Here is a 27,917-nt window from a genome sequence, read left to right as displayed (position 1 = left end):
GCAGCGCCCCGCACTCTTTTCTCTCCGGCGGAAGGTTACGGCGTGATTCGTGTGGTTAGGCCTCGGCGGCCTTTAAAGCGCTGCGCTCAGAGGAGGGGCCGCGCAGTCAGGGAGGGGAGCGCGGGTGGCGGGTGTGTGAGCGTGAGCGGTGGCCGCGGGAGGGACAGTCGGTTCGTCGGTTGCTCGTTCGCCGCCATGTCCCGCGAGCCCGAGATCATGGAGTCGCAGGTGGTGTGGGAGCCTGACACGAAGCGGAATACCCACATGGACCGGTTCCGCGCCGCCGTGGCTAGCAGCTGCGGGCTCCGCCTGGGTGAGCGCCGGGCGGGCGGGGAGGCCCTGGGGCCGGACTCTGGCCGTGGGGGCTGTCTGTCTGTCTGTCTGTCTGTCTGTCTGTCTGTCCACACCCTGGTGAGGGGTCGGGGTGCCCCGATACTGCCCGATGACTCAGGGGGGGTGAAGCGGCCCGACAACCAATGATGGGACAAGGGGTAATGGATACAAATTCGGACACAGGAGGTTCTGCTTAAATATAACAAGAAATGTCTTCTCAGTGAGGGTGGCAGAGCCTGGCCCAGGCTGCCCAGGGGGGTTGTGGAGTCTCCTTCTCTGCAGACATTCCAACCCGCCTGGACACCTTCCTGTGTAACCTCATCTGGGTGTTCCTGCTCCATGGGGGGATTGCACTGGATGAGCTTTGAGGTCCCTTCCAACCCCTGACATTCTGTGATTCTGTGTGAGCAGGATGCTCTGGGTGTGCCGCACGCAGAGGCCTCCGCTGCAGCATCTCATGGAGCGTACACACTGCTGGGAAAAGCAAACAGTGTTATCTGTGCCTGGTGCTGCTGCTGGGGGTCAGCCCTGGTGACATCTCGGTGACATCCGTGTCACCAGGCCCTGCTGTGTGCTCCTGGCACGGCTGGGTCCTGCTTGCGGGGATTTCCCCGGGAAGCAGGTGTACTGAAGTGATGTGGTGTTTCTAGGGGGTGTGGGAAGGAGGGATCATGGCCATCATGTCTGTGAGGTTAAGCTGAGCCTTAAAAGGTGTTTTAATGACATTTGTGTGTGAGGTTTGAGTTAAGGCCATGCTTGCAGTCTCATCTTTGATTTTGATGATATCTGTGTAATTTTTAAGTACATGGGGAGTAAAAGCTGATGTGTGAGTTGGGTTGGTGTGGGAAGCCGAGTCTTTTTGCTGTGTGTCTGCTCAAGCTCTTGAACTTCAGGCTCTGCTTGGTGCTCGTTCAGAAATACCTATATGGCTGTGAATAGGTGTGTGGCCCTTTGATGTAAAAATAGCTTGTCAAGTTTGAGTTTAGCCCTGATTTGGGTAGGGGTTTGACCTTTGGAGGTGTTTTGTTCTGTTTTTCAGTGACTGCTGGCTGTAGGTGGTGCCTCCAGGTGTCAGGAGTCGGTGGTGCTGGGTCTGTGGGCTCATTCCTGTCATGAACCAGGTGGACTTGGGTGCATGTGAGGGTCAAACCCTCCTGTTCTGATGAGCTTGCTATGTGTGCTCTGTTCTCCCGAAGTATTTGGGGCTTGTATTTGCTTGTACAGCTTTCCCGTAGTCATCTGCCTGCTGGGGGGTGGAGGGGAGTATTTTTGGCAAGTGGTGTGACAAGTTTGTCAGTCCAGTGTAAATGTCGGTGGTATAAGCGGAGACATTCTGGAGCAGTAGCAATGTATTTAGTGCTTCCAGCACTTCACGTGTGGGAAACAGTTGTGCATCTTGGTTGGAAACTTGATATGTGGGCAAGCCAAGTCACTGGCTTGACTGCTGGGGGATATCACATTTGAACACAAATACATAGGGTTTAACTCTCCTGCTATGTAGGAAGCAAGTTACTACAGGATTTTAGCTAACCCTTAAGTAGAAATGTCATTTGACTGGGACTTACGGTCAAGATTGAATGTGGTTTCAGTTGGGGTGCCTGTGTTCATGGCTGTAACAACTAGAACTTTATTCACTCCCTTTTGAAGTGGCTATCTTCAGTTAAAAGTAGGTTCCTGTGCATATATATGGAAACCTTTGTCAACTTGCATTACATTTGAACTGGTGTTCATTGGTCTGTGTGTTATTCAACAGCTAAGAATGGATTCTTTATGTAACATGAAGATGTGGACTGAGGAGAGCTAAGGGCAATATAACCCTTTGAACAGCCTGGTTTTGTCCAAGCCTGAAAATACAGCACTGAGATGCTGTGTGGAATTGCTGAATAACAGGCCACGAAGGACTTGCATGCTAAAGCTAATCTGGGGATGAACTGTATAGGCAAGACAAAACAAACCCTTCGTATTGTAGGAAATCAAATTAGTGGTGACTTGTAGCTTTTTGCATTTATCAGGTGATTCTGAGCGGGGTTTTTGAAGGAGTTGGAATTTGAACTTGCCTTTGGTAAAGTCTTATGCTCACACCAGCTGATGTGCAGTGTACAGAATAGTGAAGAGTAAGTTGGGTGGAGTGTAAATAAGGGGTATGTAGGAGGCTGAGACTGAGGCAATATGTTGGCAAAAGCTGAGTTATGGAGGAGAGTTTTTGCCTTTGCTTCTGCTGTCAGTAATAGCTAGAGAATAATCTGCTGATAGGGAAGATTGAGTGGAATAAGGTGTGGAAGGACAGACTGGGTGAGGTAACAGCTGTGGTGATCAAGTGTGAGTAACAGCGTAGAGATGGGTTTGAATGTTTTCTCTTATAAGGCTGGAAGATGCCCTCCTTGTAGGAAGAGGATGCAGAGATGACTTCTGAAGTGATCAGCTGGATAATGGGATGGCAAACCAGACATAATTGGAGAAAATGACTTCAAGTGTTTGGCTGAAAGCATCAAATGGGAAGCAACAGTTGGCAGAGCAGGAAACTGTTACTAATGTCACTGGTGGCAGATATTCATGTTTAATTTGGCTGTTGGCACAGCTTCAGACAGCATGGACATGACTTGGGAATGTCACTTGTAAGCTGGTGATGAGAAATCAGTTTGTTATTCATACCTACAACTGTTTTACCCACTGAATTTCAGTCTTTAGTTTGAATTGTGTGGGTTTTTTTGGGATGCATTCCTCACGTTATTTCTTGTGTCTCACAATCATGTAAGACTTAAACTACTCACTTCCATGTTTTTAATGCCAGGTCATGGGTTTAATATCTAGCTGGTAAACATGTTTTTCTCAGGAAGATTTGTTTAACTTCTGTATGAGAGCATTGAGTTGTTGATATGGTAGTGGAAGTGTCAAGGAGCAGGACTCTATTTCACTCAAGTTGGGGGTAGGTGTTGCACAGAATTACTAGAAAAGGGTCCCCATCTCTGTGGTGACAAATGGCTTGTGATGCAGCCAGGTGAAACGATGCCATCTGTTCCAGTGTTCAAGTGGACTATTTCTGTTGATGCCGCAGTCCCTTACCTTGAACGGGGAAGTGATCTGCTCCATGTGATCAATTTTATCTTACTGGTTGTTTTAGCCATAAATTTCCTTTATCTGGGATATCCATAATTATAGTTTGGTTTAAATACTGTAATTCTCTGCGTAACACTAACAGCTCTCTATTACTTCTAGCCAACTACAATGACTTGTACCAGTGGTCAGTGGAATCCTACTCGGACTTCTGGGCGGAATTCTGGAAGTACAGTAACATCGTATGCTCTCGCCTGTATGATGAGGTAAGTTAGTGTTTATCTTAAACAGTCAAGAGCAACACAAAGGGGAGATAAACCAGCTTTACCAATATACTGCTTTCTGCTCTAGGCTTGCAATGGTAGAATATAGTCTTGATTTTGTAAATGCTGGCGTGCAGTCAAGTTTGTGGTTATGTTCCCTGAGTCAGCCTCCCTGCTTAGCACACCTGGTCCCCTCTGGTTTTGTAGAACTGGTTATGGAAGCCTCTGCAATCAGGTGTGGACTTGAGATGCCTCTGAGGGGATGGTAGTGGCCAAATGCAGTCGCAGGTGGAACAGCAGACCATGCTGTGATGTTATTTGTCTATATGGGTCACTTACTTAGACTGGGGTTAACTTGAATTATCATTGTCTATGTTCCGGGTGTTGGTCTCTGCCTTTAACTCATGCTGGGCTAGACGGGGGTACTCACACCTTCCTATGTTTGATTTTTATAAGAGGGAGGCTGGAGTGTGTGGCCTGGCAGAGAACTACAACGTACCACCCTGCTCGGGTTGTTCCAGAGGGAACACCCAGCATGCGCCGTGGTTTGTCTGTCTGGATGCAGCCCCGGTGCGTTGTTTCACTGCTGGATTTAAGGCTGGTCCAAAGCTGGAGCTGTCACCAAGGAACTCTTTCTAGTGTTGTTGTAATGGTGTCTTTGCCTGTGACAGTTGACAAATAATTAATCTTTCCAGGCTGGTAATTACAGGATCCAGTGCCTGTTAGCCATCTGTAAGCTAGGAGAAATGATTCTTGCCTAATAGTGTATAAAGAGCTTGGAATTAATTAGCTGACTTCTGTACAATGCTCTGAAGAATAAATTGTATTAGTTTTCCAGTAATGTATGGTTTTGTTTTTCAGGTGATTGATACATCGAAAAGTATTGCAGATATCCCGGAATGGTTTAAAGGAAGCCGTCTGAACTATGCAGAAAATCTTCTGAAGCACAAGGACAATGACAAGATTGCACTGTATGCAGCAAGTAAGAAAGAATTAATGGCTTGTGTCTATTTATAGTTCACAGGTCTAGGCCTTATAAAACAGCTCTGCTTTTTATAAAACCTTGAAATAAACTGGCTTGAGGAGAAAACAGGAAAATAAAGTCAGTAACTCTGCAGAATCTGATACAGCTCTGCAAAAAACAGCAAAACATGCCCTTAGAATATAGATGGTTCTGAAAAGTCCTTGGCAAACTAAATGAAGTTTTCAGAGCAGGTGATTAATTGCACTAAGGCAGCAGAGATCATGCTGTGTTGAACATCATTCAGTATCTGAGCTGTTAGTTTGCATTTGTTAAACACTTGCCTAATGCTTGTTTTCAGGATGTATTTTGATACTGTTGCTTGATATTGTCCCTCCCACCCTCTTCCTGTGCCTTTTATTTTAGGAATACAAAGGACTACATGGGATTTAGGTAGGAATTAACTCTGCTTTTGACAACACCGGAAGGAAGGGCAGTTACAAATATGGAAGACTTGGAATTTCACTTTTCTGAAACGCTAAAGCTCCATCTTTTTTTTCCTTACACTAGAGAAGATTTAAATCTAGTAAAATCTGAGTATACTCATAATAAGGATGGTCATATTAAGGCAATGAAGTCCCTTCCCTCTGTCTGATGACTTTGTTAACTTAGGGAGTTGTGTTCTGAGCTTCCCTTTTGTTGGACCTAATCCTTGTCATGAGACTGACCAAGCGGTGATGCTCTTTAATAGCTTAACAATTAACAATGCAACCTTACAGCTTGTTGGCAGAGAAGAGTATGGAGAACTATGGGCTGATAGTGTAGGTGTGAAAAGTCTTAGTTTCTAGTTTCTGATGCATGGAGAATTCCATAAGTATTACTGTTGTTCTGATAGCTGTTTAAAACAAGTGCAAGACAACAGAATCATCTTTTGTAAGCTTACTGCTGCAAAAGAAAGAACTTACCACTCGCATTTTACTGCTTAGATGTATTGAAAGAAACCTCTCTGACCATATATATAACTACTGGTTCAGGGAATGGGAAAATCTGTGAGCCAGTTTTGGTGTAATAAGTTGATCTGGTAAAGTCTGATAGAAATGATTCTTGTAACAGAAAGCTGGCTTCAGAGTGATGAACTTGTCACTTTCAAATTTTGAGATAATTAGAAAAGCTTATTATGTATTAATGGAGAAGAAAAATCAATGGAGTTAAGTACGTCTTGTGCAACAACCAAAAGCTGAACACTAATTAGTCAGTCAACTCTGTATGTAGAATTCATGATTGATTTGTTCATGTTAAAAGCTAAACGTGCAACTTGAGAAAAAGTGGAGGTAAATACTTCCAGTTCAAATTATTGAAGGAATTATTAGCAACTTAATGAATTGTTTGCTTTGATATGTGGTTACATTGTCCCTATAGATCTTATTTCTTATTAGGAAGTCATGGGGTGTACCGGAGACCCACTGCTTCAGGTCACATAACCAGGGCCGATAATTCTGAAGGAGCAAAGTTTTCCAGTTGAATACTGTGTCAATGCTGGAGTGAACACGCGTTTCTGTGGTGAACAAGCTTCTACCTGCATTGCTTTTCATGACCCTCTGGTGTGTTTAATCTTCTTAAGATCTCTTAAGTCAGAGTATTTTGTGTTAACCCCTCAGTGCCAGGTCGGAGCGGTGTTGAGGGAACCTGCTCAGGGTGGTTCTGCGAGAGCCATGTGGGTATAACAGAGCACAGGAATGTAAATGTGACTTTCCTGAACCATTTCACTTGTCACTGGCTCCTGCAGTGAATCTTATTTGTGACTCGTTCTCCTGAGGGCTTTAACCATGGAGCAGGATCAGAGTCCAGTTTTTTGTTGTCCATGGAACACAGTATTTGTCAGTGGTGCTTGCTTGGCATGTGAAATACATGTTACGTTGACTTGTGTGGTGTCTCCCGTTACAACCTGCTCTCTTGCTTTCTGTAAATCCAAATTTATCAGATGGAAGTCTAAGAAGGCCAAAGAGTAAAAATACTGTTCCCTGCTGAAGGCAATGGGACTGGTAGCTGTTCTGCGGGGACCTGCTGTACCAGGGCATGGAGTAAATTTTTGTTGCAACATCCTTTTCGTAAGAAGTGCTGGATATTGGAAATGGGACGGGCCAAATGGTTTGTAGAGGTCGCATAGTCCTTTAAGATGACAAACTTTGCCTTTCATAACATTTAGATGTGTTCATTTTGTTTTGGGGGTGATTTATTAACAGTTGGTGTATCACTGATATTCAGTACAAAAATGAAAACACCCTGCAGATCTTTTCAGAGATGAATGGAGTCCAGTTTAGTTTATTTGCTTTGTGGGGTGTTGGCAAGTGCAGATGTTTAAAAAGCATATTGAAAATCAGTCCTTTGTGACTCTATGTGCACAGTTTTCTAGCCAGCAGTGACTTGCCCTAATAAAACCTAACGCTGGCACCTTGCTGCTGCTTCCTAGACCTAATGAGAAAACTCAGCAAAAAGGGAAAATGAGTTTATTTTTTCCGTGTTAAACAGTAGCCTTGGTGAGTGCAATCTATTTATCATGAATGCTCAGCATAAGAGGAACTTGGAAAGCAAAAAGTGTAATTATTAGTGAAAACTTCTCCTAAAATTACTCTGTATTCTTTTTCTTCCAGAATTAGCTTTTTTGTACTGGGCTGTGTTGCAATGCATACTTTCTGACTGCTTGTTTTAATGTTCTTTCTTCAGAGGAAGGCAAAGAAGAAATCTTGAAGGTTACTTTTGAAGAACTGAGACAAGCTGTCGCTTTGTATGCTGCAGCCATGAGGAAGATGGGAATAAAAGTAGGAGACAGAGTTGTGGGTGAGTGACTTTTTTTTAAAGGACAGGAGGTGAAATTTTCTTGAAATATGTGAGTAGTCAGAGTTGTAGGAGCATGAATATTAAATATTGCTTCATGTAAACATTCTACAGAAAAGGCTCTTATGCTGCTATATTTACACTTGTGTGAAATATGCTTCTAGGGGGAAGGGGCTTGGATTAGCCTGTGAGTTCTCTGGCACTGAAGGGGGGAAGGAAAATACCTTGATAGCTCACTGAAGTCTGCTTCATAAGCGCTGTGTGGAAGCGCTGGAGACTTTGCATCTCGCTGAGCCTCGACTGGCGCATTCACACAGGAGCAATCTTAGAAATCACGGTCCCAGGTTGGTGGTTCTGGTGCCAGCTGGCAGATCCTGACCCTGTGTCCCCGGTACCGTGGTGCACTGTGGGTCTCCAGGAATGGGCTCACAGGACCTTTTGCCACCAGTGCTTTTGGGAGCAGTGTCTTCCAGAGTGGTGACAGTGAGGAGTTGCTGCTCACCAGATCTTCTGGTCGTATCAGTGCAGAGCTCTGTATAATAGTTAGAACTCTGATCCTTTCAGTAACTCACAGCAGGAAATACTACTCCAGAAAATTGAGTTTGTCATGTGGATTTTTCTATATAAACAATTGTCTCAGCTTGTACAATATACAGTCCAGGCATAGGAGAGAATTACTTAAGTTGTCCTCAGTCTATTTATTTCTCAATTGCTGGTTTTGATCTTCCAGCTGAGCCGTTTCATCTGTGTTCTTCACGTGCCCTGTAACATAAGCTCTTTGGTTTTGTCGTTGTGGTGCAAGTTAAACTGCAATATCCTTGGAGCTCCTTGGCTCCTACCTGGTAGCTCAGCTGATGTTCTGCTAGAATCATGTGTGATTTGAGCAATACTTGGCCATTATCCCAAGTGTGTGTCAAGTCTTATATGATGCAAAACCGAAGTGATGAAACTATTTAGTTTGTTTTCTGCGTGATACAAATCATAACCTGAACCGATGTCTTCAAAAACAGGAGGGTGTTATTTTATTAAACCCACTAATATGATCTGCAAATGAAAAATACACTCAAACTCACACTTCATGCATATGGTGTGAGTCTTCTAAAGAACTGGTGACTGAACATGTAATTATCACAGCTGGTGACTAGATTTTTTTTTTACATAGAATTACAGCTAAATCCTTAATTGGGTTTGAGCCATCCAGCAAAGTCAGGAAGATGCTCTGATTTTTGTCTCCATTTTTAATTTCAACACTATCTCATTCATATCTGACAATGTCTTGTGGATCAATGGCCTCTGAGACCAAACTAATGAATAAGAAAACTTAAACTCTATGAAGCTTGAGTATTTAGAACTTAGGTGTAGTGTTTCTTACTACCTGTGTACATCAAATGGTAAAAATGTATTATGTGTATTTTTATAAGTTGCCCCAAAGACATTGGCAAAACAATATCTTAACATATCCCGTAGTTTGTTCAATATGATTTATAGTTGCATCGAGACAGTAACAGTGTGTTAAAGTTGGAGGTGGTTGAATGTGGGTGGATAAACAGCAATGTCAATAGTTTTTCAGCTTGATTTCATCCTAGTCTTCCCTTTCCATCATGGAGATAACACTTAACAGTAAACATAACTGCAGCGGATGTGTGGTGAAATGTCTCTTCTAATGATGGCTTGTGATAATGCCAATGATGCTTGAACACTTTGAAGAAAGGGACACAAAACCTAACGCACAGACACAAATCCCCATGTGAAATACTCCTGGTCCCCCACAGGCCGCCTGGCAAAGACCAGTGACTGCAGCAGGAATAAATAAAGCGGAGTATCTGGTTTTTATCTCCGGATAGGTTGCTTCTATTATATCCCAGTAACCAGCTTTGTTCTGTTACAAGTCAGCAGTTAGAAACAAACTGATCTTCCCCATGTGTTCACACAAAAAATCCTCAACAAAACATCAATGAGCTACATTGTTTAAAGCTGGTATTTTATCTATAGTAACTGTATTAGCCCTGGTTGCTTACGTGGGTTTTAAAGCTAGCTTTGTAAGGAGATTAGCGTGGTACTAATAGTCTCAGGCCACAGTAATGTTATGTAGGATGACCATGTTAAAGTCCTACAGGAGTGTGAAATGCTTTACTTCCTGATGCATTCTTTCAAGGCTCCAACTAAATCTTTGGTGCACGGTCCACGCTTGGTTGTGTTTTAAGTTTTTATTCAGATGACTATGGAAGTTTGGATCCCTCTGTTTCTGAATACGCATTTATTCTACTTTTTGAAGGCATTAGATGCCTGCAGAGAATGTGTTCTCAGCACCCTGAGAAATGGGACTTTTGTCATAATTTCCAGCATGATTATACCAGAAATTTTTGAACTGCAGTTTTCACCTGCTCTGTTGGTCAAGTACTGATTATATTTACTGTAGACTTTGTTGTAGTTTTCTCCTGTCTTTAACCATGCAAATTCCACCATAGGTTACTTACCAAACAGCATTCATGCGGTGGAAGTGATGCTGGCTGCTGCGAGTATCGGTGCTATCTGGAGTTCCACATCCCCAGACTTCGGCATTAATGTGAGTTGCCTTATTACTGCGTTCCAGACAAATGGGAGGGTGATAAATTCAAGTGGCAGCTCGATTCTGTTCACTTTAGTTTTGCTGCCACCTCCTGGAACAGCCAGGTACACCAGATTCTTTTCCTCGTAGCTACCACAGTCTGAAATGTGATGCTTTCAATTGTCAGTAATGACTTGCAGCATAGCAGCATGAGTATCTTTAGCTGACTTGCTGTTGGGAGATTTTCAGGCAGAATCCATAGTTTTGGATCCTTGGCCTGTTCCTCTCCCTAAATAGTCCCTTTCTCTGCCTCCTGTGTGGATAAACCATGTAACATTGCAGTTGCTTTTTTCCAGAAGTATTTGTTTGCTCGCAAGGTGAGGGATTTCAGGCTAATACCACTAACCCATTTAACTCTTCTTAGTGTAGGAATAAATGGTGTGTGTAAAATATGGTAGAAATGATCATGACATCCAAACAGGCATTACAGTGTGCCCTGGGAGCTTTGGGAATTTATTCTGCTTTCTTTGGAAAGTCTGTAGCACAAAACATAAGAACCAAGAGATACAAATCCCTTAAAACGCAGTGTTGAGCATTTCTTTTATCTAAAAGTTTGTGTGAAAGCATTGGGAGAATGTGCTCTTTGTGCATTGCACAACACAGAAAATACTGCAATTTTTAGGTAATGTACCCTAAATCTCAATACTTAACCCTAATAGCCAGTTAATGTATGGAACTGCAGCCTCTGGATCAGCGCTAGAGGGCAGCAGCTTTCCACTTTCTTCAGGTTGTATCATTTGGGGAAAAAAGTGATTAAAGTAAATCATTACAGCATGTAATGGTCAATCTGTTCTACAAATATTTTCTGCTTGCTCAGAAAATGACAGTGTGGAGTGTTTTCTTTGCAATGTGATTTGATCTCTCATCTGGGGGAAGATTGTTCATTTTGCTCACACTACAGACTACTCGTATGTTTTCTGTCCGTGTTGATGTGCTGTTATGTTCAGTGCCTGGCTTTATTTAGTTTTTGTGATAGTTTTTTAATGAAACTTAGCCTTGGAGCAGCAGTATCATCAATATCATTTATTCTCCTTTGGCTTGGCAGCCTGTGTTTCCATGAATCCAAACCTGAAAACCCCGAGTGAGATGAGCACAGGTCCTCGTGGATATCACCTTCCACCCTAAGGAAGAGATTTGCCTCTTTCTGGGCAGTTGCGTTAGTCCTGTTAACATCAATGAAAATTTGTTTGCCTTTTGGGCAGCATTTTCAACAGTTCAATTGTGTGTATGTATTTTGTGAAGCTTAGAAACGTCACTTCTCAGAACTGCCTACACGTTGCAGGCTCTGAATGTCGTTGTCCAAAGGAACCAGCGAGCTCCCTCCTGTGCAGAATCCCACTTGTGGCAGCTTTTGCTTCTTTTCTCTAGTCCCTTTCAACTACTTTCCTATTAATAGACATAAATAGATCTTTGTGACCTGTGCATAAGAAGTCGTTGGATATCGAAGTTTAAAAGAGGCCCTGCTCTTAGAACTGTGTGAGAAACCTTTGAACCCCAGCAATGTCGGTGCAGCTCTGTTCCTGGGGCCCTGCACAATTTTTTAGTGCTGGATTTGTGGCTCGTAGAATAGAATGAGCCGTATCTGGTGTACCTGAGCTTTTCATGAAAGCAATTCCTTGCTGAGCCATCTGGTTGGATTGAAGTTCCAGTGCTGCAATTACACGTTCCATCTGTTTGTATTCCCTTTGTATCACACCGGGCTGCCCTGTGGGATTCGATCCTGCTGGTGCTAATGAATCCAAATGGGTGTGTTAGCGGGATTAGTAAAACCCTGAGAACTGTAGTTATCTGTCTCCGATTCATCCCTCTTCAGATTTCTTCTGTCAGAGTACCCTTAGTCCTCTCATTGGTCTTCATTTTTAAACATCAGGCAGCATGGACATCGTATGTATGCATTTTTACCTTGTTTTTCTTTTTGTTCCTAGGGTGTACTGGACAGATTTTCCCAAATTCAGCCGAAGCTCATCTTCTCTGTTGAAGCTGTTATATACAATGGCAAAGAACACAACCACTTGGAAAAGCTGCTCAGTGTGGTGAAAGGTATTCTACCGCATACCATCGAGTCTTGGTTATGCTGTAGTTCTGTGAGCACTCAAAGCCTGCACTGACAATAAAAGTGACACTTTGGGCTGTTTCGTGCTGTCCTTCCTTCCTTTAGAATGTCTCTGTGGCCACTTAGAATTTCAGAACTGGTTTGAGTAAAAGCTAACCAGGCTAAACTAAACTTAGCAGTGTAATTCTAATGGTCTTTTGCTAGTTTAGCTTAAATATATAGTCATAAATTAGTCAGCAGTGCAAGTAGGGGAACAAACAGGGACTGATGCTGGTTTTGAAGTCCAAGTGAAGTGCTGCTGAAGACAAATAAAGAGGTATCAAGGTACTAAAGCTTGCAGATTTACACTTGTGTCTTTAAAAGGCTGGCAACATTAAGGAAACAATGTCTTAGCTAACAATTTAGTCTTTTGGGGTTTTTAACATTTAAAACTATATCCAATACTCAGTGCATCAGAATTATTTGTTAGTGCATTATGCTGTGTGATACAATCAGACAGAAAAGACCTTGGGTTTATATAACTGAATGATGGGATTTTTTTTCTGTCTTTCTTCCAGGGCTTCCAGATTTAAAAAAAGTAGTGGTGATTCCATATGTGTCCTCAAGAGAAACCATAGATATTTCTAGGATTCCAAACAGGTAATGGGGGCTTATGAGCTGGGACTGTCCTAACTGGGGCTGAGATGGATGCTGATAGATACTGAAACTGGCTGGGCGCTTGAGTTTACAAAAGCTAAGATTTAGCTAGATTCCTTATGTGGTTCCAGCTTCACACTGACAACAGCAGTAGGATGTTGCTGCAAATATTTTGCTTCTATAAAAATCACTGTTGGTATTAGTGGTTCTCAAATGAAAGAAAAAAATCAATAAGATTTAGCAGGGAGAAAAGTCACATCCAGAAATCAACAATTAATAATTTAAGTGATATGTTTAGAGAACTTGCTTTGCTTATTTACTGGTCTGGATTATGTGTGTTGGAGACCTTTTGGAAATGGTGAAGCTCCAGACTGTGGTGCAGGCCAGATTATTCCAGTCTGCTTTGAGCTGTTAAGATGGGCAGCTTGAGTATATATTGTAAAAACTATTGGATACAGAGGTAATCATCTATATGGGCTGGGGTAATGCTTTCTAAAAATGTGAAATGTTTCTTTGTTCTCCTCTTACGCAGTGTCTTTTTAGAAGACTTTCTTGCTACTGGGAAAGGAGACCAGGCCCCCCAGCTGGAGTTTGAGCAGCTGCCTTTCAGTCATCCTCTCTTCATCATGTATTCATCGGGCACAACCGGGGCACCCAAATGCATGGTGCATTCAGCAGGGGTACGTCCTCCCTCCTGGAGCTGCGCTGTTGAGATGGAGCTACCTGGCTTCTATTTTTCCTTTAGCAGTATTGTATAATATAGTTTAAAGAACTGATTGCTGACAGCTCTTCAGCAGCTGCCAATGAAACTTTCTATGTTCAAGTGACAAAGCAAATATGGGTTAATAAGGATGTAAAATGATTTGGTTTAGAAATTGGTGTGGAGACCTTTCAGGGATTTCAGCTGTTTCCTGGGAGCAAGTGTCTGTCACAAAAGAACTTACACCTTCTCCTACAATGCCTTTGTTTGCAGATGTTGCAGGAGAATAGTTCAGAGCATCTACAGAAGGTCACTGTTAAAAAATCTTCTTTTGCCTCCAAAACTGTGAAATAGCAACTAAATGAAGGAAAAAGAAAGCCAATATTGATTTTAATTGAATTAGACTTTTAATTTAACTTTTGTGTGGCTCTTTCAGATTCTCTTGCAGGGGTGATGTGCTTACTTGTGTCCATGTACTAATTATGTTAATGTCTGCAATGCTATTGGCAACCTTAATTAAGTTCGACACTCAAAATCCTGCTTTTTTAATTTAAATGTAGATGATGGCAGCTAAAGCTAGATGGCGCCGTTGTGACGGCAGTAGCAGATGAATTCAAACCTGGTTCCTCTGAGCTGCAAAGAGAAAATAAGATTTACTCCTTTATTTTTATTTAATATTTTCTGCCTTTTCTCCCAAAGCATGTGCCAGTTTTACGACTCTCCTTTTTCATTCCAAATGTTTATCTGTAATCTATTTTCTTTCAGCATAAATCTTGTTTCATGCTTATGAGGCTCTTAATAGTTCCACTATAACTCTTTGCATAAATGCAAAAACCATCTTTGTTTTAAAACCAACCACGTTAATTTGTCACTGCAGTGAAGTGACTTAATGAAGTAGCTTGTACATTTATTTATGCTGACAAGTTATGCTTTAATGATGATCAGAAAGGTACTTCAGCAGCATTTTCAATAAAAAAGAAAAGGAAGTAATATATTTAACAACTTTGTTAGTATTTGTGCTTTGAGCAGTGAGATTTCTCACATTGCTTGTCACTTCAGTGGTGACGAGATGTCTACAGTTGGGTCTGTTGTCTCCTAGATGTTAATTGAAGACTGGATAAGTGTTCTTGTGCAGCAGCTGCTGCAGTTCATAGCAGCTCTAGGTCCTTCATTCCTCCCAGTTACCTGGATGTGCTGGAAGTGAAACTCCATCAAAGGGCTTATCTTGGAAAATGTGACTGGTAAAAGCTTGTGGTTGTAATTCCAGCTGCTGTGGAGTGCTCTGTGACTCTGGCTGGGCAGAGCTGGAACTGAAGGAAGCTATTTATTCCATGGGTTACAAGTGATGTGCTGTGGGAATTGCTGAGGTCTAATGAGAGGCTGAAAAGTTATGTGAGAAAATGGAGAATGCGATTGCTGCTGCTGGGATTTACTTCAGCTGTGGCTAGAGAGAAATACTTGCCTGTAATCCTGGAGTACATCCTGCGAAGGACTGACAACATTGGATTTTGTGGAGTCTTGATGTGCTGTTGCAATTTTGGTTTCCATTTAGTGAACTTTTTCTTTCATTTTTTTCAGGGAACGCTAATACAGCATCTGAAGGAACACATTCTTCATGGCAACATGACCAGCAATGACGTTATTATGTACTATACAACAGTAAGTGTGGCTTATTAAGGCATTTTAAAAAACACTTTAATGTATTTTTCTTAAAATGAGAGCACTTTTCCTACAAATCTGCAAGTACCTTTTAATGTATTTTTAATTCTTGTTTTGCAAGGGATTGTCCTACTTAACAGAGTTTTGAAAACTCAGGTGGAATAATAAGCAACAAGGACCTTTCTGAGCAAAGGTCAAATCTGTGTCAAATGTTTGATTCAATTAGTGAGGAAAACTGATTTTTACAGTTGCTTGGGTTTATTGATTTAAGTACCTTGTCAATATCACCTGCAAAACAGGCTCCACCTTCCTGCATCCTGCAGGGCTTGACCATACTGAAGAGGATAATTTCTTGAATCTCTTTCTGTTTTGATGGGGAGGAAAGAAGCTTTAAAGGTCTGTGTGTAGGGAGGTGTGGAATCCCCATCTCATCAGGGATTTTGAATGATAAGTTATAAACGTCCATCAGGAACATGGTGCTGATCCAGCTTTGGGGTAGGTGAGAGGATGAACAGTGTTCCAACCTTATTTTGATTTCTAAATAATACAGCTAGATGTAATTGGCAGAGATAGGCATAAACTCAAGCGTTAGCCTAATGGTTTCTTCAAGCAGGAGAACTTTGGGCAAGGAAGCTGGAAGGGACTATGGTGCCTCTTGCATAAGAGCAGGGAGCAGGCTTTGGTTTGGATGATTCTGCCAAAAGCAACTTGTCTCTATTGTTTCTAGTTGCCTGTAGCTCTTCTACCCATGACGGCCACAACACCCTGATCCTGTGACAGCTGCCAGGGAAGCAAACAGGTACCTGGCAAACACAGACTAATGTAGGAATTGTCTTTTCTTGCAGACTGGCTGGATGATGTGGAATTGGTTGGTGACTGCACTTGCTACGGGGGCTTCGGTGGTTCTGTATGATGGGTCTCCTCTGGTTCCATCGCCAAATGTGCTCTGGGACTTGACTGACAGACTAGGGTATGTCAGCAAGATTGAACGGAAGGATAATGGTCTTTGCTTCTGTTAGGACGACCGCTACAAGCAACCTTGTTAAAGTGTCATTCCCTGGCTCAGAAATTAGTGTGTAGCATGACATAATTTATCTTCCGCCTTGGCCTTGAGTGGAAGTACTTTTAAAAAGTACTGGAACAATCTGAGAGAGAGCAGAAGAGACAAAGAGCCGATTGTTTCAAATTTGAGTCAAGTATTTGGATTCCAGGCAAACAAAGAATTTTGGTTCAATAGTCAGTGTTCAAGAGCAGCGTTTTCAAAAGGCCATAATTGGGAGCAATCTGAAGAGTAATTTCTCAGCACACTCAGAACTTAGAAAATAAGAATCCTTTATTTCAAGCAGCTCAGCAGAGTCAATACAGCACTTTGACTTAAAGACATAAATTGACTGGAAAGGCTCAGCAGGGCTGCTTATATTTTAATATTTTGCTTTTTAATTTATAATGCTGAATTCTCCCTGTCAAGCTGTTTGTTAATTGTTTTACACAGTTCTTTGTGCTTACAAAGGCTCACAGTGCCCTCTCTCGAAGCCTAAAGAAATGACAGGTCAGAAGCAGCCGTCGGATCCTGTGGTGATACTTGGCTTTGTACACTGATTAAACTTTGAGGGTTGTTTGGGGTTTTTTAGCAACTTTCATATTCTTGCGAACTGGATTTAAGGAGTAAATCTGAATGATATTACTGGTAAAATGACTGTCATTTTTAATTGGTAATTAAAATTAATTCATTCGTGGTGGAAAGTGAATGCCAAAAGTCACTTTCTGACTCTTGATAATTAATAATTTAATCTTCAGTCTGCCTTTTGTGACATGTAATATTTAAAGAGTGACATTTTGTCTCTGACTATTATAATTGAAGGTTAATGCCTAGTCAGTTTGCTTCCACAAAATGAAACCACAAACTTAAGGCAGCCCCCACCCCATTAAAAAAACCCCTGAAGTAGCACAACAGGCAAAAAATTTAGGATTGAGAAATAACACAACTTATTTTTAAGCATTGTTTCTACATGCCAAAAGTAAGTGAAGATAACTGAAATGTGTCTGCATGTCTCACTTTTATAATCTGGTGCTAAAAGTGGTGGCCATCTGTGTGATACTTCATAATGCAGTCTGTTCCCAACGCAGCCACATCTTACAGATTTCAAAAAAAGCCTCCAACATGTTAAGAGTACCTTACTGCTCTGAAGATGTTCCATGCTTGCCTTCAGATAGAATATTCTTATAGGATCACCAAGATATCTCATACTGCATGACAAGAATTACTTAAGGTGACATCAATTAAAGGTCTGAAGTGAAGTGTATTTAGTCACCATCCAGCAATTATGTAGCATTTGGAGGGAAATAATAGGAGGCCAGGCTCTGCATGTGCTGTAAAGGAAGTGTCAAAGAGCTTAAAATAGAGAAGCATTATGTATCCTGAGTGTAAAATAAGCAATAATTTGAAGCATAGAGGGAAAGTAAGATACTACACGAGAGTTAAAATAGTTCCTGTGTGTGTTGTGTGGTGACCGGAGGAGCAGGGTGCTGTGAGCCCTCGGGGCTGCTTCTGGGTACCCAGTGAAGAGCTCTGAGCACCCGTGTGTGTTCACACAGCCTGTTCCTGTCCCTCTTGGTGACCATCATCCACGTAAGTGGCAAAAGAAAATCCCTTTTTGATAGTGTAGAAATAGCCCTCTCTGTCTCTGAAACTGTTATTATCTCAAGAGCTCTTCTGCCTTCCATCTCTCCTTGGGAGTGAAATCGAAGATAGCAGGATCTTATTTCAAGTTGTACTGGCGTGTGTATTGCCCTGTTCTGTGCACTCACGCTGGATCCCTTATCCAGCTCTGCGTTTTCTTGGCTGAGTTTATTGCTGTAATATGAAATGAATTAGCAGAAGGCAGGGAAGAGGATTTCTTCAAGTCAGCAGAAACACTAAACTAGTGCTTGCTTTGATAGAGTGGGGAAGGGGTACAGCCTGCAGTTTGAGTTTGTTGTATTGGTGAGCTCTAAATATACCTTTTTCCATGGGTAGAATTCAGTTGTTCAGTTAGCTCGGCCAAGTTTTGTGTTCATTTAGGGACCTGCAATTCAGACTTTCATCAGTGGAAACCGAACGTGTATCTAAAACAATCACTGGCTGTCTTCAGGGTGAAGTATTCTTTGTCAAACTGTGCCCTGAAATAGCAACATTTTTATATGTAAGAGTGTAACAAGGCAGCAGTTTTGTATTAAACACCTTAGCGGCAATTATGGCCTATTAATGAAGTAAAGGCTGTAACATTTTGTGATGTCTTTGGAGTGTTCTGCAGTTCTGAGTTCCTGTAAATGAAAGGGAATGTCTGCCATGAGGTGGGAAAGCTTTGCTTGATATTTAAAGGTAGAATTAAAAGTTTCAAAGCTGCAGAAATGACATGTGATCTGACTAATTTTGATTGCTCAAAAGGATGTGCCTTGCACTTAATGCTTTAAGGAGCGGCATTACTTGACTGATCAATGTACAGTGTCTCCAGCCTTTGCTTACTGTGGGGGGGAATTGCAGGTCTTCAAAATCTTAGCATATTTAAATATGCAGAATATTTGAACTCTTTTTCCTCTAGGATCACCATCCTTGGAACGGGTGCAAAGTGGCTGGCTGTGCTAGAAGAGAAAAATTTAAAACCATGTAAGCTTCAAATAGCTATTGAGTGCCTTTTTCCTCCCTCCTGCCTTTCCAGTTCTGGCACTGTCTCTTCTCACAGTCCTTTATGTAACTCTTCTGATTGTAGTGACAAATAGTTACAAACTCTTCTAAAAATTCTACCTTAACTTATTTTGTTGTTGTTTTTTCCCATGTTTTAAGGTGAAACACACAATCTCCAAACACTCCACACGATCCTGTCTACAGGATCCCCGCTCAAACCTCAAAGCTATGAGTATGTCTACAAGCACATAAAAAGCAGTGTCCTCCTGGGATCCATTTCAGGTGATGCTTTTATGCTGCACACATCTTGCTAATTCCCTTCATTGTCTCTGCGTTTACTTCTTGATGTTTGCTGCTGCATATTTGGGAGCTTAAGCCTTGGATCATCCAGGCTTGGTTATAGTTAAACTGGAATTAATTCTCTTTAGTGCAGAGCTTTTCTGCATAATTCAGTGTGCCATAATGAAGCTCATACACTCAAAGGCTTTTAGGTGGAATGTTTCTGATATGTGGATGTTTGGGGTTTTAGCTTTTTTTTAAGCAGGATGGTTTATTTTGCCTGGCTGTGCTTAGGGGGTAGCAGGGTGAGCTCAAGAAGAGTCTATTAACCTGCAGAACATACTGTTCTGCAAATAGCTGACTTTAGCAGAAAATACCTCTTGGACAGGTTTTGCCATGTTCCCATTTCAATTCTTTTGTGCCAAGTAATTGGCACTGCAGACAGATTTTTTTTGTGTGTGTAAATTGTATAATTAGAGAAATATCAAGCCCACATACTGTGTGGTTTGTTGTGAGGAGCGCTAGCAGAGGCAACTTCTATTCACATAAGGTCCACCACAGAACTCCTCATCCTGCTTTGCAACCAGAACTGTATTTTTCAAAGGGCTTTTTAAGTGGGTTTAGTTTGATTTTTAAAGTCTGACTGTTCTGCTACTGAAGTCACCTCTGACTCTGCTTCTGGTATGAGTAAGTACACAATCTTGAACTTGCTACTGTGGATATTTAATAGTCTCAAATTCAGAAGACTAGTTTTGAGTTAAGCTAACATGATTGATTTGCCTTAATTCTGCTTCCTTGAAGTCCTAAAAAGACTATAACTAGTCCAATTAGGCACAGCTCCCTTCTCCCCCCACCCCAGGCTAATGAGAACAAGATACAAAAGCTGAGTAAATATTGAGTGGAGTAGCTTGACTTTCGTTTTTAAACTAATTAGAACAAACAAGAAAATATTTCTAAATGATCTTAAATATGCAAGTCTGTAAATGAGGACCTGTGTATTTTTTCACTCTTATATAAACAGAAATTGCCTTACATGAGATTAAAGTAACTGTTGGAAGAAGAAAAGTTATGCCTTAAGAAATATTTATGCATGAAGCGCATACACATATAACAAGGCATATAAAGTAAGAAAATAAACCTTGTTTTATTAAAAGATGCAGAATATCCTAGATAAAACTGTTTATTCTACGCAGCTTAATGTGGATCAGAAGCATTTGGCAAAGGTGGCACTTTGCTGTTCTAGAATTCTTCTGTAGTTCTCAGTTTTGCTTTTTCCAAGAGGTGTTATGTATTCTAAACAGACTCCTTTTATTGTAGGTGGGACAGATATAATTTCATGTTTCATGGGTCAAAATGTTACAATTCCAGTCTACAAAGGAGAAATTCAGGCCAGAAATCTTGGAATGGCTGTAGAAGCGTGGAATGATGAAGGTAACTCTTAATGCCAAGTATGCGCACTTATGAAATACAGCAGTAATATGGCCTTAAGTTGCATTCATTAGATAGATAAACAGCTGCTCAATAGGTAATTTCACTTCGGGAATGTTCCACAAAACCTGGTTCTGGATTTGGCTGATCTGGTTCATATGGGACTCTGGTGAAGATAATCAAGGTGTACAAAGACCCTCCTTTTCTGTTACTTTACTAAAGCATGTCAAGGCCGAATTCTAGGCTCTGGTGTGTGTTAATTAGCTAATTGCATTGCTGTGGGTGCCAGGCTGGCTTCCACCCTGTGCTGTAATTCTCCTGAAGTTACTGAGTTTAAGATAGAGATGAGTTTAGGAACGAACACAAGCTGTTACGACCACCAGTCACAGCTTATCTCAGATCTGCATCAGCATCTGGTGTGTAAGTAGTAACTGTAGATGCTCTTTGCTACTCTATTGTTTACAGAAAAGAAATGCAGAAAATACCTCTCTTTGTAAACAGGAAAACCAGTCTGGGGTGAAAGTGGAGAGCTGGTGTGTACCAAGCCTATTCCCTGCCAGCCTACGCACTTCTGGAACGATGAGAATGGAAGCAAATATAGGAAGGCTTATTTTTCAAAATTCCCAGGTATGTAACTAAGGGCTCTGGCTGTTGCTCAAACTGACTGAGGGTACAGACTGGTTTGCTGCTCTTGGGCAGGTACAGGTTTAGTCTTGCCAAGTGACAGGCAGGTGCAGCTTGGAATTGGTATTGCCTGGGTGAGAGCTCCACAGCACGTTTTATCTCACGCTGTTTTCTAGCGCTTTGTCTTGAACGTGGATCCAAAGCAATTTAATAAGAATCTCTGGAAAGCTCCAATCCCATTTTGCTCCTGCTCTCATTAGGCAGATCTGACTGTAACAGCCTGATAATCTGTAGTGCAGACGAAGACTTTTTGGCATGAGTGTGAAATGAAAGTGCTGAACAGGTCAGGGAGCAATCCTCCGTTAATGAGTGCTGCTGCACCTCTGCCAGACGGCTCCTGCCCAGCCGGAGGAGTGAATCCTGCGGGATAAGTGCTGACCTGCTACCTCATTAGCATGAGCTTTAAGTATACACAGCCTCAGACACGTGTATTCTATATTCATATGCTTTTCCAGTGGTCAGAGTAAAGGAACAGGGGCTTTCTTCCCAATAATTGTGGTGGACTCTGCTCATCCAGAGCTTTTGCATGTGTGGCACAGCGATGCCGAGCTCCCGCTGCCCTTTTAGAGGAGCAGGACCTCAAGCTGCTGCTTTTTGGAGACAGAAGCTTTTTATTTTTTATAAATAGCGGCAATACAGAGTGGATTCACAAGAGAAGTCAGGAGGTGCAGCAGGGGAGAACCATATAGGTAAATTGAGGGAGCGTGGAAGTTTTAGTCTGCATGTTAACCTGGCAACAATAAATGGAAAAGAAACACTTGTGTGGCACTTGTTAAACTGAAATTGCAGCGGTCCAGAGGTTCTGTCTGAAACCCCTTTTCTGTCTTTCCTTGCAAATGGGCTGAAGGTTGTAACAGTGAAGTTAGAAAATGGTCTCCTGTGCAAATAATACAGGGGTTTTTTATTTTTTAAAATTTGAGTAGAATTGGCTTGTATTTCTGTTTGTGGCAGGCTGCTGTAGTGGTATCAAACTTAAATAATACAAATGTTATTCCAGCTCTGAAAAGTCCAATCTGATTTTACATTAACACAAATAAAGAACATTAAGTGCATAAGCTCCCCAGGGAGTTGTTGAGATCTATTGTACAAGCACAGAAAGCTTCTTGCACAGAATTGTACGTTATAAAAGAAGTGGTTCAGGAAAGACTGGTGGGAATATTGTTGCCTTTGTGGAAGATTCTTCCAGTTTCCTCAGTGTGGTGTGCAGAGCAGCTATTCATCTCTTTTCTAAAGGATGCTGGGTAGTTATGCAAACAAGCAATTGGAAGATAACCTTGGGTTGGATCCTAATGTGTGAGCTACTCTTGTGTGCGTGAGCTCTTTGTATTAAATGCAATGCAGATAGTTTGTGTAGTTAAGTACTGCTACATTTGCTGTGGGTGGTTATCATGGTATATCTGATATGTCTTTGTATGTGATTTGCTAAGTTATGTGGTTTGGGTTACACAAACGTCTGGGACTGGATGAATAAGAAATTAGCTGCTTAACCTTTGTCATTCTCTAATAGGTGTTTGGGCCCATGGTGATTACTGCAAAATTAATCCCAAAACAGGAGGGATTGTCATGTTGGGTCGCAGGTATAGTATTTTGGTGAATGTTTTGAGTAAACAAGTGTTAAAATATGCAAACTTCACCTTAGAGCATAATGTACGTGATTCTTTGTCGTGCCTTTTAGCTTTGTATTAACTTTGTTAAATCCAGTATTGTGGATTTCAACCCTTAAATTAATCAGAGCAGCTGGATTAGAGGGAAGGGAGCCAGTTTGAGAGTTCTACCCTACTTTTGTGTATGTGAACCTAAGTCAGTTTGGGCTTGGTTTTGTGTCCCATGGCTTATAAGGATCATCTGTAAGGAAGTTGAGATTGAAGTGCAGCCCACTGAAGGTGGTGAGTCAGGAAACCTGTGTTCTGGCCTTGGCTTTGCCATTGACTTACTTTACAGCGAAACTTAATTATAGAAGATCAGGTACTAAGTTGTGGTTGTGTTAGTGATCGTGGATGTTCAGGATTGCAGTTGCAGCCGTATTTTCTGCTTGCATTTAGAGGTTGCTGTTTGAAACTAAGTTGAGTGAAAACCTTCAAGGCTGAGTCTGTCACAAAGACCCACTCAACAGACATATGGTCTGAGGTTGCTCTATTTGAAATACAAGTTCCAGCTATAAGAGACTGGAAAGCAATGATACACAATTTAATAGGCTGGAGCACTACAAGGATTGTTGGTCTATTTTGTTGTCAGTGGTGTGTGTGTATTTCTAGGCTACTAGAAAGGGAAGGGACCAGGAGAGGTGAATGAATAATGTTTAAGTTCTCTACACAACTTCTTTCTAATGAGCAAAATGCCTTTTTGAATAAAATTTTAAAATTCCATTTCTAATATGGCTGCATAATCACTGCATGAAATGCAGAGAGACTTGGTTAATTGCATCAGTATTTCTCTTTTCATCAAACTCTAATCACATTTTAATGCCGCTTTTTGTTTGTCTGATTTTCAGTGATGGTACATTAAATCCAAACGGAGTAAGATTTGGAAGTTCTGAAATCTACAACATAGGTATGATATTAACTTTCCACCTCTTTCAGCTGTGACATTGTTGCCTGAGATCAGAAATGACAGCGTTATAAAGGTGTTTGGAAGGATTAAGTAATAAGACTTGCTGTTTTTCAAGGACAGTGCAAAGTCTATTAACGTTAACAGTAAGAATCAGTTTTGTAGACTTGGTTGCTTCCCTGAAGGATCAGTCTGGCTGGAGATGACCAGTTGAGGTGTGATCTCTGGAAGATGTTGCTTTCATATAATAAGGCCTTACAGACTAATTATATCATGCAGATTTGAAAGCCAGTACCAAATTTCTGAGGCTTTTCTTCCCCTTTCCAAGACAAGCTCTTGACGCTGATTTTGTTGCATCTTTCCTAATAATTAGATGATGTTCTTGAGTTTGTGCTTCATATTTCAAATTAGGTTTATCTTATGAAAGGTGGTAAAATGGTGCCTGCAAAGGTTTTAATCTGAGGCTTAAGGACCTGTTGTCTCTTCTCATTCCTGTGTGATCAGGCATGTGCATTTTCTGTCTCTACAGCAAGGGGAATTGTGAGGAAAAACAAAGTAAATGATTTTGTTTAAAAGATTATCCATCCCAATTTTTTTGTCCTGGGCCTAAATACATTTTGCTCTTAAACCTGGACTTTTACCTGAGCAGGAGTTAAAATTTCAGAGTACTCAGAAGGGGTGCTCATTGTAGAACAACCTAGCCAGGATTTCTGCCTCTCCAGCCCTAGGGGAGGTGAGAATTCTTTTAGTGCATCCAGAACAATATCCAAATGCAAGTGCTAAGGAGGACTCTTCCCCTATTTTCAGTTGAAGCCTTTGAGGAGGTTTCCGACAGCCTCTGCGTCCCCCAGTACAACAAGGACGGGGAGGAGAGGGTGATCCTGTTCCTGAAGATGGCATTAAACCACGAGTTCAGCGAGGACCTGGTGAAAAGGATTCGCGATGCGATCCGTATCGCTCTTTCCGCCAGGCATGTTCCGAGCCTCATCCTGGAAACCAAAGGCATTCCGGTATGTCATGGAAAACGCTGCCTACTTTTTTTCTTTGTCACCTTGAATAGTAATTAAGGAGCAGTTGTCATTGCTCTTCAAACCCACATGCATGGAAATTTTAGCATCTCGAAAGTGTATTTGGGCTTTATAAATAGTTTGTCTGTGTTGCTTAGCAACATCATTTCATCTCCTTTTCAGTTAAGCATGTTTTTGTGTTTTAACAACACTTATAAACTGAGAATGGGCATTTTTAAATGTGTTGCTTTTTCCCAGTAATATCTACTTAAGCCTTTTATAGGAAAATATTAAAAAGGTAATTTAACTTTAGCTTTTCTGGCTACCCATAAGCTTATTTAGTTCTTGTTTTTCTGCTTCAAATGGCTTTCTTATGAAAGCTGAGAGCACAGAGCAAATTTATAAAATTTTGTAAACCACTTCACTTCTACATCTGTTGAGCCACTTAAATGTAACTCTATCAGTGTCTTAACTGTAGCAGTGACTAAAATGAAAATCTTAGTGCTTCTGAGAGGAGGGGGAGAGAGATTTGTGTGGTTAAAGGTTCTGTGTGCTCAGTCTTGTGGAGCTGTTATTCTGCAGTGCTTGTCCTTGCTGCAGGAGCTCTTTAGTGGGAATATCTGGTTTTAGAGAGTCACCCAAGAGCCCCAAGCAGCAGGATGGGGACGCAGAGTGTTGTTGTCTGGGGTTCAGGACCACCCACCTTTGCAGTGCACACAGGAACCTGCTGCTGATCTGTGGGGTTGCTTCTGTTTCAGGCCACTGGCAAATAATACTTGGCTCAAAATGTTCTGTTTGCGTGAGTGTAAAATCCCCTGCACCTGTTAAATGGTGAGGTAAAGATTTTCTGAGCTGCAGTTTGGCTTCTGCACGAAGTGTTGAACTTGTAAACCCTGTAAATCACCTGAATATACAGCATGAAGTTGATGGCAGTGAGGTGCTTGTGATGGGCTGCCCCTCAGGAAAACCTCCTTAGATCATTAATTAGTTCATCCTTTTGACTGAATTTACAATTGAGTAAATTTTAATTACCTTTCAGGTAAGCATGCCTGTGGTAAAGTGATCAAAGTTGTCTCCTGTCCTTTGAAAGCTTTGCTTGGAAGGGAAACCTCTTTGTATTTTCAGATGAGGATTCAAATACATTTCTAAAAGCAACAGAAAATAGAATCCAATCTTGACTGTGTGCTGACACTGTACGGTGGTAGAAATAGTATAACTGTGCTGAAGTGAGCAGGACTTCAGGAATACAAAGTATTAATGAGGTACGCAGGTGTTAAACAACATACTGCAAACTTAGTGCAAATCTTTCTAATCCTGTCCTGACCAGATGAGCATCACCCACAGGTGTTTACTGACTAAACACATTTGCTTTGCCCAGTCTGACTGGTGTTTTCTGAGAGGGCAGCACTGAGCTGCTCTGGTTTCTGAGCACTTGTGACAATCAGGTTGCTGGTGTTGAGGAGGAAGAGTGGTTGGTGAAGGTGGTTCAGGACAGTAGGATCACCTGTGACTTCACTACATTTAATAAGTTTGGTTTAGTATGAAGGTCAAGGCTGTAGGAGTGTATTGAGTCAAGTATTGTTTCACTGGCTCAGAAAGATCTCTAATGAAATATGGTGGTTACTTCTAGAATAACACAATGTAATAGAATTAGTGTGGTTTGTAAGCACAGGTGAAGCCTCATATGGTTTATTTTGAAACATTGGAATGTAGAGGACCATTTAAGCTCAGTGTTTTGCTTTACCCTATTAAAGACTGTCCATTTCAGATACAAGAGTCATGGTGTTCATCTCCTGAAGCCAAATGCAGTTGGGCCTTGGTTTTGGACCCCACCCGTAGACAATTAAAAATGGTTTGAAAATTGGATGTGTCACAATGTAAAACATCAAAGATTCTTTTAATGTTTATACCGTGATTCTGATCTGGTTTCATTGGTTTAAGTTGGAGCTTGATCAGGTTCTTATGGTGTTACCAAATAAGAGTAATAAGCTAAAATCACATATAAACTCTTCTTTTAATTCCTTTAAAGTGATTTTTTTTCAGAAATATTCTGGTGCCTCAGGGAAAAACAATGTATAAAATGGAGTTCTGAGACTGGGAGGTTTCTTGAATATTTCCATAAAGCTACTGCATGAAGAGTGTAACTTTATCACTGCTGGTTTTGTTTTTCAGTACACAATAAATGGGAAGAAAGTAGAAGTAGCTGTGAAGCAAATAATTGCAGGGAAAGAAGTTGAGCAGCGGGGAGCGTTCTCAAACCCAGAGACTTTGGACCTGTACCAGAATATTCCTGAGCTTCAGGACTTCTGAAGTCACTTATTTGTTTTGGGTTTGTTTTTTGGCATCTGTCTTTGTCCTGTGCTTTATTCTGTATATACCAATACTGTATGTAAAGAAAAAGCTCTATTTAATACCAGTGGTTGTTTTTAAAGGAAAAATATTTCATTAAGTGCATTATGAAAGGCTTGGGTAAAGCTTAGCTCCCTTTTATTGGTTAAATATGCCATATATCTCGGAGTTTTTTCCAGCCTAGAAGGAGGAACCTGCCTGTTGTGATTTTTATATATATATATATATATATGAGTGCATCTGTTCTGGTTACACTTCTATCAGCCAGCCCATCTAATGGGAGCACCAATAGCATAAGCTAGTCATGGATAGACTATTTCTTTCCTTAAATGTCTGTTTTTTTAAAAAACTGGATATTTAGCAACTTTTTTCAATCCATGTGTTTCCATCACCTGTAAGGAATATGCAGTGATTTTTTTTTTAACTACTTGACCTCAAAACATCCAAGTGTTCCCTTTGTAGTGTGCATTTAAATGTTTTTATAAGGCCAAATCACAATGCACTAAACCCGTTTGACTTAGAATAATTTCCATCTTGAAATCTCACGGTACCCTTGAAGGTAATTGCTGCTTCATTTTGTGATACGACCTTCCTATTGTTTTAAGCTTTTAGTTGATGGAGTTCTGGGCATCCTGAAGGTGAGGGAGCAGTCGCTGCTTCTTCCTGGTGTAACTTCAGGTTATTTCCATGCGATTTACTGTTATTACTCTGGATTATCATCAGTGCAGCTGAAGACACTGTTTTGCTTCCTTGTTTTGAAGTTCTTTATTGGCTGCAAGGCAACAATCCTATGTTCTGTTAGTTGAAGAATTCCGGTGTGTTTGAGCTGATGGGTTTTGTAACTTTTTTTACTAAAT

At 41.2% G+C, this 27,917-nt stretch overlaps 1 protein-coding gene across 1 annotated transcript; it reads left to right on the top strand.

Annotated features, from left to right (window-relative positions):
- Positions 1–195: 195 nt before the first annotated feature.
- Positions 196–27,191, top strand: AACS (acetoacetyl-CoA synthetase; the record flags this gene model as incomplete). The annotated part of the gene is made up of 18 exons (XM_080355048.1): positions 196–313; positions 3,550–3,653; positions 4,512–4,632; positions 7,336–7,449; positions 9,915–10,012; positions 11,980–12,094; positions 12,665–12,746; positions 13,276–13,423; positions 15,022–15,102; positions 15,948–16,072; positions 18,684–18,748; positions 18,926–19,048; positions 20,363–20,476; positions 20,975–21,100; positions 22,665–22,734; positions 23,649–23,707; positions 24,512–24,714; positions 26,884–27,191. 18 exons carry the CDS (start codon positions 196–198, stop codon positions 27,019–27,021), a joined length of 2,004 nt encoding a protein of 667 aa, XP_080211174.1. The 3' UTR covers positions 27,022–27,191.
- Positions 27,192–27,917: the final 726 nt, after the last annotated feature.

Source organism: Nesoenas mayeri (genome assembly GCF_963082525.1).
Source record: "Nesoenas mayeri genome assembly, chromosome: 17".
NCBI classification, from domain to species: Eukaryota; Metazoa; Chordata; class Aves; order Columbiformes; family Columbidae; genus Nesoenas; species Nesoenas mayeri.
Note: the sequence above shows the minus strand (reverse complement) of the source record. Positions and strands in the feature narration are given on the sequence as shown.